Source organism: Cupressus sempervirens, chromosome 6 (genome assembly GCF_028749045.1).
Source record: "Cupressus sempervirens isolate cs-2001-9-10 chromosome 6, ASM2874904v1, whole genome shotgun sequence".
NCBI classification, from domain to species: domain Eukaryota; kingdom Viridiplantae; phylum Streptophyta; class Pinopsida; order Cupressales; family Cupressaceae; genus Cupressus; species Cupressus sempervirens.
The window spans coordinates 76,258,261-76,274,351 of record NC_143123.1 but is presented as its reverse complement, the minus strand read 5'-3'; the positions used below and the strand labels follow the sequence as shown (position 1 = coordinate 76,274,351).

The 16,091-nt window shown below is 31.6% G+C and overlaps 1 protein-coding gene across 1 annotated transcript; it reads left to right on the top strand.

The window, feature by feature from the left end:
• Positions 1 to 14,143: 14,143 nt before the first annotated feature.
• LOC149551239 (PLAT domain-containing protein 1-like) lies at positions 14,144 to 15,154 on the top strand. Its single transcript, XM_089786798.1, has 2 exons — positions 14,144 to 14,392; positions 14,488 to 15,154. The coding sequence occupies exons 1-2, from the start codon at positions 14,186 to 14,188 to the stop codon at positions 14,914 to 14,916; spliced, it is 636 nt and encodes a 211-aa protein (XP_089642924.1). The 5' UTR covers positions 14,144 to 14,185; the 3' UTR covers positions 14,917 to 15,154.
• Positions 15,155 to 16,091: the final 937 nt, after the last annotated feature.

Below are 16,091 nucleotides of genomic sequence, written 5' to 3'. Positions count from 1 at the left end.
TGAATCAATGGTTTGCAATATTTTATTAAATCAATTCAAATCAATTTCCTTGATCAAATTCAATTATTTCAGTATTTTCTAAGGTTGATCATTTTATCCTAAGTCTTATTTAATTAAAATAAAATCTCCCTTTTAATTAAATAAAATAAGTCCCCATTTAATTAAAAGAAAAACTCTCTTTTAATTAAATAATTCATCCACATTTAATTAATTTCACACAAATCATTATTTCTCCACCCTTGATTAAATATTTTTGTCTCTTAATCTTGATCGTCCAATCTTCTTTATAAGGGAGAACCCTCTCCTCATTTTGCATATACATACTCTAGGCTATTGTTATTCTATAGGTTTGGAGAGTGATTTTTGAAAGATTTTGAATACTAAAGCTTTTTGTGGAGAACTTCTATCTTCTTGTCTTCTTCTCTCATGCATCCACGACTTCTATCATTATGATCCATCCTTGCATTTTCATGTTAGCTTAGATCCATGTTTGTTTTCATAGATGAATATTGCATTGTTATTTCCTTTCATAGATTAGATTTCCTTTCTTGCATTGCTTTGCATTTATATTAGTTTGCATCTCCATTTGCATACATATTTGATCTTTGAATCTCTCATTTTATGGTGTACTTGCATGGGCACAAACTAGGTCAAACTGAGGGCCTCCATTACAAAACCCTTGCACTTCATGAATAGAGAGGTATGAGCCACCATTCAAGATGTCATTCTTGAGCAATCTTGGATATAATGACTCATAGAAGTGTGCTCACATTTTAAGCATACAGTACTACACACTTCTACCCATAAGTAGTGGGGTATATCTTGGTCATGTAGCATAGCTCTTGCTGCCTGTGATATAGAATGATTCTTCCTCTAAACAACTCCATTCTATTATGGATTGTAAGGAACAATCCACTCCCTCTTGATTCCTTCCTTGGTATAGAACTCGTGAAAGTTATTTCCTTTGTACTTGCTTCCATTGTCTAATTGAAGAACCTTTATCTTCTTTCTTGTCGAGTTCTCCACTAGAGCCTTGAAGTCTTGGAATTGACTGAGAACCTCATCCTCGATCTTCAAGAAGTATATCTAGGTCTTCCTAGAGAAATCATCAATAAAAGTAACATAGTACTCATATCCTCTGAGAGACTTTGTCGACATCGATCCACAAACATCTGAATGTACTAGATCAAGAACACTTTCATATCTAGTATCACTCATTGGAAAAGATGCTTTCGCAAACTTCCCCAACACACATCCCTTACATACATCATCATGCTCTATGCTCACCTCTGGAACACTTGTCACCATCTCACAAAGAAATTTGAGTGGTCCATGATGAATATGGCCCATCCTCCTATGCCATAGCTCTCCAAGATCTCTAGGATTACTGCTGCTCATGAGTGCCATAGGAGTATCAAACTACAACCTATAAAGGTGGCCACTCCTAACTCCAATAGTTATGGGTGATTTCCAATCCTTGTGCTTAATCAACACATGTGTCCCTCTAAAGAGTACATTATACCCCTTATCCTAAAGAAAAGATATAGAAATCAAATTCATACCTAAGCTTGGCACATGCAATACATCATGAACTAGAATTATCTTTCCATTCTCCCTTTGAAACTATATAGTCCCTTTCTCCATTGGGATATTGGTGTTCTCCTCCTTATAACTAGAGAAGTACTCTCTAACTCATGTCATATGAAATGACACCCCACTATCTATATACCATATAGTCTATGAGGTTGAGCTCACCATACAAGCTTTAAGTGTAAGCTCATCTTCCATTCTACTAGATGGTTCTTCTACACTTGTTGAAGCTGCCACCTACTTCTTTTCCTTCTTCCTTTTTGGAAAATCACTAACATAGTGGCCATACTTGTGACATCCAAAGCACTTGACCTTAGAAAGGTCCTTCTTCTTCTTTTCACTTAGTGAATTCGATCCTTTGGTCGACCCCTTCTTTGCTTTCCCTTTCCCTACTAGGGAAACGTGCTCCTGTTCCACCTCACTTTTATGACTCTTATTGGCCCCATTGACAAGACTTAATCTAAAATCCTCTTATGTGAAATCAATCCATACTTGATCCCAAGTTGGTAAGGTGTCTCATCCATTGAAATCTTGAACAAAGACACTCCATTGTTTAGAAAATCCATTTAGGGCTATTCTCACTAGCTCATCATCACTAGGACTATCTCCAATAGCTGCTAACTCATCCTTGACAAGTCTAAGCCTAGTGAGGTAACTTGTAACATCTTCTCCCTGGTTCATCCAAGTATTCTTTAGCTTCTCTCTGAGAATCATCTTCCTGTAGGTGGTAGCATTCTGGTACAAATTCAAAATGGTGTCCCACATCTTCTTCATTGTATCTAACTCCGCAATATGTGGAACAATATTATCCTTGATATCCTTAAGGATTATCCTCGGGTAAAAGCATAGATCTGTGTCACCGTTTGTGATGCAAAAACTTGTTTTGGTCAAATCTCATTTCTCTATCAAAACTCAATTTAAAAAAAAAACTAAAAATACCCTTTTATAGATTTCAGATTCAATATCATCATTATATAAATTTTTGAGTGTTTTAATTAGTTATAATATGCTATAATCTAAAAATATTATAAGTCGATATTTCAACATTTCAGAAGATGCTCTCTCAAAAAAAGAAAAAAAATAGTAAATCATATCAAAAAAATAAAAAATATATATTTATCACTAGAGGAGAGAATCCTCTTCATGAATATGTAATTTTTTTTCAAGAAGGTATAGATTTGATAGGGAAGTTTTGACGGGAGGAAAAAAATGTTGGATTCTGACAAGGTCGAACTTGAGTACTTATAACAAAGAAAATATACATCAAAAATAATTATTTCTTTTTTTGTGCACTGGCTATACATGTCATCTATAAAATATTTTCAAATCATAACAAAAAAAGATGATTTGCACATACTTGTTTGACGGGAACTACATCCTATATTTTTTACAGTTAAAAAATGGACTTCAAAATAAAATAAAATGAATAAATTCTTAGTCAAAAAAATTAATAAAAATTATGGGCATAAAAGTCATACAATTCTACACATTTCATTAGTTTACATCATCTTCATCTTTTAAACGCAAATACCATTTTTTTTGTCATTAATGTTGAACTGTCACATTCTGATATCACTTTTCTTTATAAAAGGTGACACAGGTTTGTGCTTTTACCCCCTCCTTGCCTTGGCATTGTCCTTCTTATATGCTGCAAGTTGTGTCGTATCCATTGACACATCTACAACACTCATAACATAATCCTTGATACTATTTTCTTCCAACAATAAAGAAATTATGACCTTCTAGACACCAAAATTTGAGGCACCATCCAATCTATCATAATCTCTCAAACCAACTGAAGCCATCTCAAGGGATTAAAGCAATAATAAATCTAAAGAGATCAATCTAGGTTATATAAATCCTTAAGTTATTTCCTAGGAAAAAAATCTTCTACTCTCAACAATGCTCTGATACCATGTGAAAATTCCTATTGCAGTAACCAATTATTAATCTCCTATCATAAATGATTATTAAACTGCCAAAAAAAAAAAATTCACAGCTAATATCAAAAAATCACACAACTCCAACTTCACCAATAAAATATAGAAAGAAATTCACAACACAAAGAACACAATATTTCCAGAAAAATAATCTCTGGAAAAAATCCTAAGGGAAAACTAGTTATGTAGATGGAAAATATATTAACTTCAACAAATCAAGAGATACAAAATTCCTTGCCTCTCACTGGTATAATTCAAACAACCTCCTAATTTCCATTGCTAATATTCCCCACTGCTATCCCCAATGCTATCATTGTGCCCTTGCTAACACTGCAAGACCGTTTTCTATCACTAAAAACTCATTTGCTAACACTTCAAATGCTTCTACAAACTTGTGTTCCTCTATTCACCAAATGCCTCCCTTGACCCCCCTTTTATACTACCTAACCAAGAGGTTTCTAGTTGCTTCTTGATCAAGACAACCTAACCAAGAAGTTTCTAGTTGCTTCTTGATTAAAACAACCTAACCAATAGGTTACTAGTTTCTTCTAGAAGGAGTCAATTAATTAACAAATATTTTTCTTAACTCTAACCCATTAGTTAGTAAAATAGTTATTTTCTAATTAATCACACATGGATGAACAATTGTTCAAGCTACATAAACTAACACATACAATTCATAGTTTTTATGTAAATTTCAAATATTATTTTTATTTCGATAAAATATTTATTTTAGCTAAAATATTGTCATTAAGTTTTTAACAATATATATTTATAAAACTATTTTTTTACGTTTTAATTGGCTTACAAATTGTTTGTGATGTGTCCTTTCATGGACTTCTATGGGTTGACCTGTCAAGACCAAAAAGAGATGAGGTGGTATGGGAGGCTCTAGTGGAAGGATGGAGTAAAGTCAAATTTGATTGGTTTTCCGAAGGGAGTCCAGACCCATCACGAGCAAGTGATGTTGCAAGAGACTATTATGGGAGTATTCTTGTAAGTGAGTCCAAAAAGTTTGATGATGGAAAGAATAATAAGGTAGATTTGCTTCTCTACTAGTGAATGAAATAGTGAAGAGGATGCAATGGAGCAATTACATTTGGAGGACGATTCCCAAATCATAGTAAACACATTTCTATAGGAAAATCCATGTATGGGGAACAGATAAAATTATTTTCAGTAGAAGGAAGAAATTGATAAAATTCCATAATTTCAAGGCCACCCACATTTATAGAGAAGGCAACATGGTGGCAAATACATTGTCTAACTTGGCGACCCACAATCAACTCAATAGTAGCTAGGTGATGTGGAGGACCATTCATTTGACTTGATGGATGTTGATGTGATGAATATGAGAGGGGATGATTCACGGCACTAAATTATAAGTCAACTATTGTTTGGTTCTAATGTATATGAAATTGTGGATTTTATTACAAAGACAACCGAAAATTCCAATTGAGAAAAAATAGCTTTGTGATTAAATGAAAATAGGCACCTCTAAGAATGATTACTCTCAGAGTAATACACACACACACACATGTATATGTATATATATGTATATGCATGTGTGTGTGTGTGTGTGTGTGTGTGTGTGTGTGTGTGTGTGTGTGTGTGTGTGTGTGTGTGTGTGTGTGTGTGTATATATATATATATATGTATGTATGTATGTATGTATATACATATACATGTATATATGTGTATATATATACATGTGTATATATATATATATGTATGTATGTATGTATATGTATATATGTGTGTGTGTATATATATATATACATATATATACACACACATATATATACATATGCATATACATATACATATACATATACATATACATATAATATACATACATATATGTATATATGTATATGTATATATACATATACATATACATATACATATACATATATATACATACATATATATATATATACATACATACATATATGTATATGTGTATGTGCATGTGTGTGTGTGTGTGTGTGTGTGTGTGTGTGTGTGTGTGTGTGTGTGTGTGTGTGTGTGTGTGTATACACACTAGTTTAGATTCCATTTAACAATATCTACATGAAATAATCCTCTCCATACTATCTATTTTATATCTTTTATGCATTATGAATCTTAAATAGCTATTTGAATTGTTTTTAACTTTTCCAACATATTTAGTACAATTTGAATCATTTTTCTTCATGTGAGTGCAACAATTGGAAGAGATGAGTAGTGCAATTGCAAAATTGCTATGGAAGAAACTTTTCTAAAGGGTGGGGCTATTTTTCACAAAGAATAGTATATATATATATATTACAATGGTTTTTCATACATTTTTTTATTTATTTCATCTTCACGATGGTTTTAAAATAAACACCAATAAAAATATCTTATATTATGTGATTTTTTTAAAATAACCAAAAACTATTCACCAACTGAGAAATTTTTCATGTGGCATGGGCGTTATTTGTATAAAAATGTAAATGTTCCACCAAGTGAGAATTTCCACCACACTTTTCCTAACATTTCACACGAATGAGCTATAGCCAGTCATGTAAACAACCATTTCTTTCATTCTAGTTACTCTGAAGATTACATATGAAGCATGTTTCCGTTACAAAAGTTTATCTACTAGAACTTGCACCAAAAAGAGGTACAAGGAGTACGTCGATAGGTTTTATTAGAAAAGAAAAATTGAAGAGATGTAAAATTAAAGAATTTTTTAAAAATTGATAGTATAGAATTAATTTTATATACAAAATAGAGGTATATACATATGACTGACCTCTTTGAAGGTTCAGACATTATACAACTTTAATACTTGCTTTTTTGTTACCTATAAATGTGATTAATCTTGATTTCACTAAAAGTTTAGAATTTAGATTTAATTCCAAACTCTTCCTGGTTTAGATTTAATTTTCCAATTCAGAGTTTGTTTAGTCCTTAGTCCTCTAGAATATTAGCTAACCCAATAATAACTAAATTCTTTAAAACTAATTTAACATGCAATGCATAAAAGCAAAGTAACATTGTTACATATTTGTAATAGTAGCAAGAAGTATTAAAAGAATGAATCTCCCTTGCTAATCAATTCAAAGGTATTTAGCAAGTTTTAAAAAAGTACAAAACTTGAAGTAAATAAATATCTACATAGTTAGTACACTTATTCTACTACAAGATCTATTCAACATTTTCTCATTTAGAAAAAAAGATAAAAATTTGTTTCAAGTAGAAATAATTGACTTTCAATTGTAATTTATTTATTATTAATTAATTTATAAAATAGTGTTTTAATTGTAATGTTTTAGTTATATTATTATGTTTATATTGTATCTTACAAAAGATTCAATTTAATAACATATTTATCATTTATTCTAAATAAGTAAATATATAATTTTAAAAATATAAATGTGTATCTTTATTTTATGATTATAAATTTTTAGTATAGTAATAAAATAAATCTTCTTAAATTTGGATAAGTGAAAAAAATTAAATATATTTTGAAGGATGATATAAAAAGAAGTTAATTACACATCTAATTTATAGTCTAAATATTTAAAGATATTTAATTAATAATAGTTTTTTCAATTTAAATAATATTGACAAATGTTTTTGATGTATTTAGATAGTAGCCAAAAAGGGGGCTGACCCCATGGTATAGAGGGCTGGAGACCAGCGAGTAGTTAACCCCTACTATCTAACCAATCCTTTCTTAAGACATCAAAAATATCGTAACATTTAAGACAATAGCATTATACTTCAAAATATCAGTATCCACCATACTGCCCCTAACACACATACTATGCCAAAATATAATGTAGTGACAGAGATTGCAAGTGTTGCTGATAAAATGATTAAAATCCACATTAACTAAAAGTGCTACCAAGGGCATAGAGTTCATAGTTAACCATAACATTATAAAAATAATAATAATAATAAAGCATAAGGGCTAGTTCCCCTCCTTCTCCTCCAAGTCCCCCTCCTCCTTTTCATCAAGATCCTCCATGGCCGATTTCTAGTTGCTTCTTGATCAAGACAACCTGACCAAGAAGTTTCTAGTTGCTTCTTGATTAAAACAACCTAACCAATAGGTTTCTAGTTGCTTCTAGAAGGAGTCAATTAATTAACAAATATTTGTCTTAACTCTAACCTAGTAATTAGTAAAATAGTTATTTGCTAATTAATCACATATGGACGAACAATTGTTCAAGCTACCTAAACTAACACATACAATTTATAGTTTTTATGTAAATTTCAAATATTATTTTTATTTCAATAAAATATTTATTTTAGCTAAAATATTGTCATTAAGTTTTTAACAATATATATAAATTTTAAAAAAAATTACATTTTAATTGGCTTATAAATTGTGTGTGATGTGTCCTTTCATGGACTTCTATGGGTTGACCTGTCAAGACCAAAAAGAGATGAGGTGGTATGGGGGTCTCTGGTAGAAGGATGGAGAAAAGTCAAATTTGATTGGTTTTCCAAAGGGAGTCCAGACCCATCACGAGCAAGTTGTGTTGCAAGAGACTACTATGGGAGTATTCTTGTTAGTGAGTCCAAAAAGTTTGATGATGGAAAGAATAATAAGGTAGATTTTCTTCTCTACTAGTGATTGAAATGGTGAAGAGGATGCAATGGAGCAACTACATTTGGAGGACAATTCCCAAATCATAGTAAACACATTTCTACAAGAAAATCCATGTATGGGGAATAGATAAAATTATTTTCATTATAAGGAAGAAATTGATGAAATTCCATAATTTCAAGACCACCCACATTTATAGAGAAGGCAACATGGTGGCAAATACATTGTCTAAGTTGGCAACCCACAATCAACTCAATAGTAGCTAGGTGATGTGGAGGACCATTCATTTGACTTGATGGATGTTGATGTGATGAATATGAGAGGGGATGATTCACAATACTAAATTATAAGTCAACTATTGTTTGGTTATAATGTATATGAAATTGTGGATTTTATTACAAAGACAACCGAAAATTCTAATTGAGAAAAAATAACTTTGTGATTAAATGAAAATAGGCACCTCTGAGAACGATTACTCTCAGAGTAACACACACACACACACACACACACACACATGTATATGTATATGTATATGTATGTGTATGTATGTATGTATATGTATACATAGATGTGTATATATATACACATGTACATGTATATATATGTGTATATATATACATGTATGTATGTATATATATATATATATATATATATATATATATATATATATATATATATATATATATATATATATATATATATATATATATATATATATATATATATATATATATATATATATATATATATATATATATATATACATACACACACTATATATATACTAGTTTAGAATCCATTTAACAATATCTACATGAAATAATCCTCTCCATACTGTCTATTTTATATCTTTTATGCATTATGCATCTTAAATAGTGTTTTGAATTGTTTTTAACTTCTCCAGCATATTTAGTACAATTTGAATCATTTTTCTTCATGTGAGTGCAACAATTGGAAGAGATGAGTAGTGCAATTGCAAAATTGTTGTGGAAGAAACTTTTCTAAAGGGTGGGGCTATTTTTCACAAAGAATTGTGTGTGTGTGTGTGTGTGTGTGTGTGTGTGTGTGTGTGTGTGTGTGTGTGTGTGTGTGTGTGTGTGTGTGTGTGTGTGTGTGTATATCAATTTAAGTTATATATTACAATGGTTTTTCATACAATTTTTTATTGATTTTATCTTCATAAGTCATCTTCACGATGGTAGTAAAAATAAACACCAATAAAAAGATCTTATATTATGTGAGTTTTTAAAAATAACCAAAAACTATTCACCAACTAAGAATTTCCACTGCACTTTTCCTAACATTTCACACGGATGAGCTATAGCCAATGATGTAAACAACCATTTCTTTCATTCTAGTTACTCTTTGAAGATTACACATGAAGCATGTTTCTGTTACAAAAGTTTATCTACTAGAACTTGCACCAGAAAGAGGTGCAAGGGGTATGTCAATAGGTTTTATTAGAAAAGAAAAATTGAAGAGATCTAAAATTAAAAATAATAATTTAAAATTGATACTATATAATTAATTTTATATACAAAATAGAGGTATATACACATGACTAACCTCTTTGAAGGTTCAAACATTATACAACTTTAATAGTTGCTTTTTGGTTACCTATAAATGTGATTAATCTTCATTTCACTAAAAATTTAGAATTTAAATTTAATTCCAAGCTCTTCCTAGTTTAGATTTAATTTTCCAATTTAGAGTTTGTTTAGTCCTTAGTCCTCTAGAATATTAGCTAACCTAATAAAAACTGAATTCTTTAAAACTAATTTAACATGCAATGCATAAAAGCGAAGTAACATTGTAACATATTTGTAATAGTATCAAGAAGCATTAAAAGAATGAATCTCCCTTGCTAATCAATTCAAAGGTATTGAGCAAGTTTTAAGAAAGTACAAAACTTTAAGTAAATAAATATCTACATAGTTAGTACACTTTTTGAACTAAAGGTTGAAGTTGCAAGGATGCCCTTTATTCTTGGGTTGGATGATCAAGGTATGAAATTACATCAAAGATAGGTTGAGGTTGGAAAGGAGTTCCTAAAAGTGGTAGTAGGTATTGAGCAACATGGGTCCCCTCGGCTGAATTGTTTTGTGAATGTCACATGCTTCAACTTAGTCTATGAAAGAAAATATGACAATTAGGAAGTGGGAAGAGAATTTTTAAATTCAAATACAATCAACCCTAGGTATCATGCTTTGATGATGACATTTTAGAACTTCTTTTAAGAAAGAATTGGTTTATTTTGTGTGAGCTTCTTTTTTACCTTAATTGTTCATGTTGCTACTTTTTTGTTGCTAGATAGTAGGTTAGATGTGGTCTAGTATTAAATATTTGCAAGAGGTTTTTTTGTCTCGATGGCCCTCATTGAACCTTTTTTATTTAACTACAAATAACATTTATTAATGGCTTATCCCTTTTGTGCACAAAAAATAATGTTTGATGATAATGACATTCAATACTAGTAGGCATGACTTAGTATCTCATGCAATATTTTCCAAAATCTATTAGTAGATATAGACCTTTATATAAATTTTCTAAAACTTCAACATTATATGGATTTTCTTGAATGAATCTCTTATCTTGATTGCAAAGTGCTTGGTAAAGCCTATTCTAGTGATGTCTCTCTGAATGGCTTAAACATCACACACTAAGCTTCATTCCAATAGCAAAAGTGTTAAACAGTCAAAGTTGACCTTTTTTTCCAAGCTTAATTTTCTCCTTAGTGTGTGATGTTTAAGGGTGGCCATGTCTCTCGGTCTTCTCTGGCCTTTTTACAATCTCTAAATATTTGGGTGGGAGATAGAAGATTCATTCCAAATATTTGGGAGGGAGATAGAAGATTCAAAATAACAACTACGGTGACAATGACAGATGAATGTGGAGAGATTTGCCATAGAAAAGCAAACAGTGGACAAAAGCAAAATGAGATAAACAAATCTAATGGAACAAAGTAACAACCAAGCCCACGAGTTACCTAAGAAGTCAAATCAAGTAGTGTGTGATATTTAAGCCTAGCTGGTACATATCAAGATAAGTCTTATACATGATAAATTCTTTCAAATGAATATAGTTCTTTTTATATTTTATTTAAGAAACATCTACAAATCTTCTAACAAATTTGATGGTTGGATTTTCATTCTTCGGCATTTGTTTTTAGATGAATAATAATTCTAATTTTATTTATTCACAACAATACTTCATGAAAAGTCTTTACTCAAAGCATAATTTATTTAATTGTACTACACAATTACATATTGATTAGAAAATTGATACTTCATTTCCTAAATGCATAAGTATTTTCTTCAAAAAGCTTATTTTGAATAACTTGAGATCAACATTTTTTTCATGTAGGACATCTTTGTACACATGGGTTAATGCTATTATTGGATATTGTTTGATTTATTTATGGTCACATGATACATAATTTCTTTGAAGACAACAAACCATAGATTAAAAAAACTCTTAAGCTATATGGTTACTATATAAGTAACTTATCATTATACCTATGTTAGAACCTTCTCACATGGGCTTGTCATGTCTTTGAATTCTTTGAGGCGTGATCCTATATAGATTTTTATCTTATGCATGGTAGACCTTTGTAGATCTTGACTAGAATGTGGGGTTTGTTTCTCTTGTAGTAATGTCTTCAAAAAAAGTTCAATTGTTCCTTATCTAAGAAGGATGAAGAGTCCACAATCTAATTACATATATTCCTAATCAAACAAGAAAGAAAGAAAAATATAGTATGCAAACAATAATATTGGCATTTGACAACAATAGTACAATGATTATCATCAAAGAATAGAGCCAACATCTCTAATGCTCCTTTCAATATGAAAGATATTGCTGGTCTGACTAAGAAGGAATTATAGAAGTCTCAATCTTGATTATGTACACAAGGAATCACTAAAGATAAAGGAATAGAAACTATTTCTAAAGGAGAAGTAAGAGACTCTAATGAAATCTCATCCTTATATTTTTAGGCTTCAAGGTTGCACCCTACTTAATTGTTAAGATTGTAGGTACAGTCGGATTGATTTAATCTTAAGATACAATGTTGATATGTGTGTGTGTGTGTTTTTAGGCTTCAAGGTTGCACCCTACTTAATTGTTAAGATTGTAGCTATAGTCGGATTGATTTAGTCTTAAAATACAATGTTGATCTGTGTGTGTGTGTGTGTGTGTGTGTGTGTGTGTGTGTGTGTGTGTGTGTGTGTGTGTGTGTGTGTGTGTGTGTGTGTGTGAGAGAGAGAGAGAGATATTGTGATTTATATTGTTAATATATATTAACTAATAATAATTAATCATAGAGACGTGTGTCTTCATAAGACATATCTCCTACTCTTATATTTATAAGAGTTTGGGATCTACATTTGAAAAATATCAATTATAACAAAAATATTATTACATTTACATAGATCCAAACCATTAACATTAATCAAACTCTTCAATATTGACATATACAAAATCCTGATTAAAATCTCACTATTTCTATTTATTTTCAAAGTTTAATCCAAAGAACATGAAGCCACTCAAAATCAAGAATAGAAATAAAGATATTACCTTTAACATGCATATCAATAACTTCTAAAACATCATCCCTTTTATAATTCCAAGTAAATTTCTTACTGGATATATCTGGAAGAGGGCAGAAACATAGAAATCTCGTAACAAATTAAGCTATTAAAAATGTTTTACAATATTGTTTAAATATATTGACTATTTTTTTTCCTTTTCAAGATGATTATAAAAAGATAAAACGAAAACTCTTATTAATCAATTTCTCAAAAAATACATTTAAAAAAACCCCAGCATTGAAAGCAATCATTTTAAATTCTAAACCATAATCATCGTTTGCATATTCTTTAATCAATCTTTACATGGTAGTGTTGAGCGTAGGAATTTGATGGCTTATTTTAGGAGCTGATTTACATGCTTTTCAACTTTTTGAGGCGGCTTAAGAAATAAGAGTCGATGGCATCTTGGTATTGTGTAGTTGTGAAGGATCGTATAAAATGTTGTTAATGAATTAATATTGGAGATGGATATGGTTAGTATAGATTACTAGCATAGTAAATCACCCTCTAATTAATGTAAAAACTATTAACCACAATCCCACAGTGGAAGATTCTTCGTCTACTGTGGCTTACACGGGAACCATGTCTCGATTGTAAAATTTTTAAATCTTTTTATATATGTGACAGTCATTATGATTTATACAAACTAACTTTCACAAAGTTCAGAATGTTTACAACTGATTTAATTGTGGATTACGCAAGAGCTATGTATTGTTCAAAGAATATATACGAAACAACAATAATTTTCAGCCAATTTAACAGCAACTATGTGAAATAGTCCTCTAGTTTTTATCTTTTGTTCGTTATACATCTCAGTTAACTGCTTGAATTGTTTTTAGCTCCTTCAACTTATTCATGAGTACGATTTGAATCAATTTTATCTGGGCATTTGTGATTTTCTTCATAGTGTGAGTGCAGCAATTGTAAAAAAGGTACAAATGAATGGAAGATATGAGCAGTGCAGCTACAGGAGTGGGTTATGATTATATTATCGTGGGAGGAACTTCTTTAGGAATGGGAATAATATGTTTGTGTGCGGTTGTACAAAATTCAAACTTGGTATATTATGAGGGATTTTCACACAATTCTCGTGGGTTTGCTTTCAGAAATGTGAATGTGCCACCAATGAGAATTCCCACCGTGCATTGCCTGACAATCCACAACCATTTCTAAGATTAATCATTCTAGTTTCACTGTGGATTACACATGAACCATGCTTCCATTACAAAAAGTTGTTCTTTTACATATTGTACATTATTGGTATAATTCATAGCGAGCCCCACTTCATGATTGAATCCAAGGTGGAAGGAAAAAGTGTTAATGGAATCTTATTATACCCTTCAACACTGATATACTCTACTCCTGTGAAATCTAACCCCAATGCAACCCTGGGTTAATAGCCGCTATCAGCCCCTATAAATTTCCCTCTAGTTGAGCATGTTTTATGCATACTAGTCATATATCTGGAGGTGATAATCACAATGGCGTCCAAATCCGCAGCTTGTCTCTCTGTATTTGTTCTCGCAGTACTCATCGCCATTGCAGCGGCAGCAGATGAGGCATTCCATGATAGTGAGAATGATATTGTAACCACTGCCACTTCAGTTGCCTCCATTAATGAAGCTCAAGTTGAGTCTGATAATGTAGACACTCGTGAAAATGTGACAGCTAGTCAAGACTCTGATTATGTACCAACTCCAACCTCCATATTTTGTTTTTCAGATTTTTTTCATTTAATGTTCTTTTTTTTATTGGTTTGATAAATTTGTGGGCAATGGCGCAGACGTGTGTTTACAGCGTGTACGTGAAGACGGGGACGCTGATAAAGGCGGGGACAGACTCCAACATAGCCCTCGTGCTGAGAAATGCGAAGGGCGAAGGGATAAAGATTAAGAACCTGGTCGCATGGGGCGGTCTCATGGGGAGCAACTACGACTACTTTGAGTGGGGAAATCTCGACATTTTCAGCGGGAGGGGACCTTGCTTCAGCGGCCGCATTTGCACAATGGATCTCATCTCCGACGGAACGGGCAACAACGCAGGGTGGTACTGCGATTATGTCGACGTAACTGCGACAGGGCCGAACAGCTCATGCAAGAAGCAGAAGTTTCCTGTGAACACGTGGATTCAGCCGCCATCTCAGCTCATCTTTTCATCCAACCGCTGTAACTCCAACTACGCCGGCGCCGCCATCGCCAGTGTCGTTGAGTGAGTTTTTAGTGTTGCGGCGGCGGCGCTGTAGATCTTCCGAGTAGAAATTATGTTTCTGTGTTTGTGTGTCTTCCTGTTTGTGTGGATTATCATCGTCCAATATGTTTCATGTTTTCTTCGTTTGGGAGTTGTCGTCAGAAGGTTATCTGCTCTCTGTTGAAAATCTAAACTCTGTTGAGACAATATTTATGATGTGATAACGTATTTAAATAAAAATCGTGTGTTCTCTTTTATTCCCAGATGAGTTTAAATGTGGTTTTATATGTTCTTAATAATAGAGTGTCTTTTTCTTTCAAAATTTACAATAAATATTAACGAGTGTTGATTTTAACATTTATTTGATATATTTCAAGATGACAATTTTAAAGATTATATGTTTAGATTACAATCTTAATATTTTAGGGTCTCTTTGGTTTGTGGAATTGTAGAAATCGAGTTTTCTACAAATCTCGATTTAGTCAAATAAACGTTTTTCAAAATTTCATTTATGTTTTTGAAATTTTACTTGTATCGTTTGTTTCAATCGGAAAATGAGTGGAAACACATTTTTATGTGTAAGCTTGGAGATAAAGACGGACTCCAAAAAATACTCCAATCTAATATTTTTACACTCAAAAAGCATAACCAAGTTTTGATTTTCAATTCCTATTTGCTAGTGGGAAGTCTGATAACCTAGTTTTGAGACAAAATTAGAAGTTTGGTATTCTAATTCCATTTTGCCAACTTTGAAACAAACGCAAAAAAAATCAAATCCGGATTATGAAAAAGCCAATTCCCGTCATCTTCCACCAACCAAACATTCGTTTGGTTTGTGGAATTAAAAAAATTTGATTTCTACAAACTTTGGTTTAATCAAATCAAGGTTTTGTATATCTTCATTCCGATTTTTGGGATTTTACTGAAACCGTTTGTTTCACTCGAAAGATGCATGTGAAGACATATTTTTATGCCTAAGCTTGGAGTTGAAGGCAAATTTCAAAAAGTAGTCCAATCTATTGTTTTTACACTCCTTAAAAAACAAAACCAGGTTTTGATTTTCAATTCCTACTTTTTCTAGGAAGTTGGAAAACCTATTTTTGAGGCAAAATTGGAAGTCCCGTATGCTAATTCCATTTTGCAAATTTTGAAACAAAAGCACAAATTTTCAAATCCGGGTTTTGAAAAAGCCAATTCCTG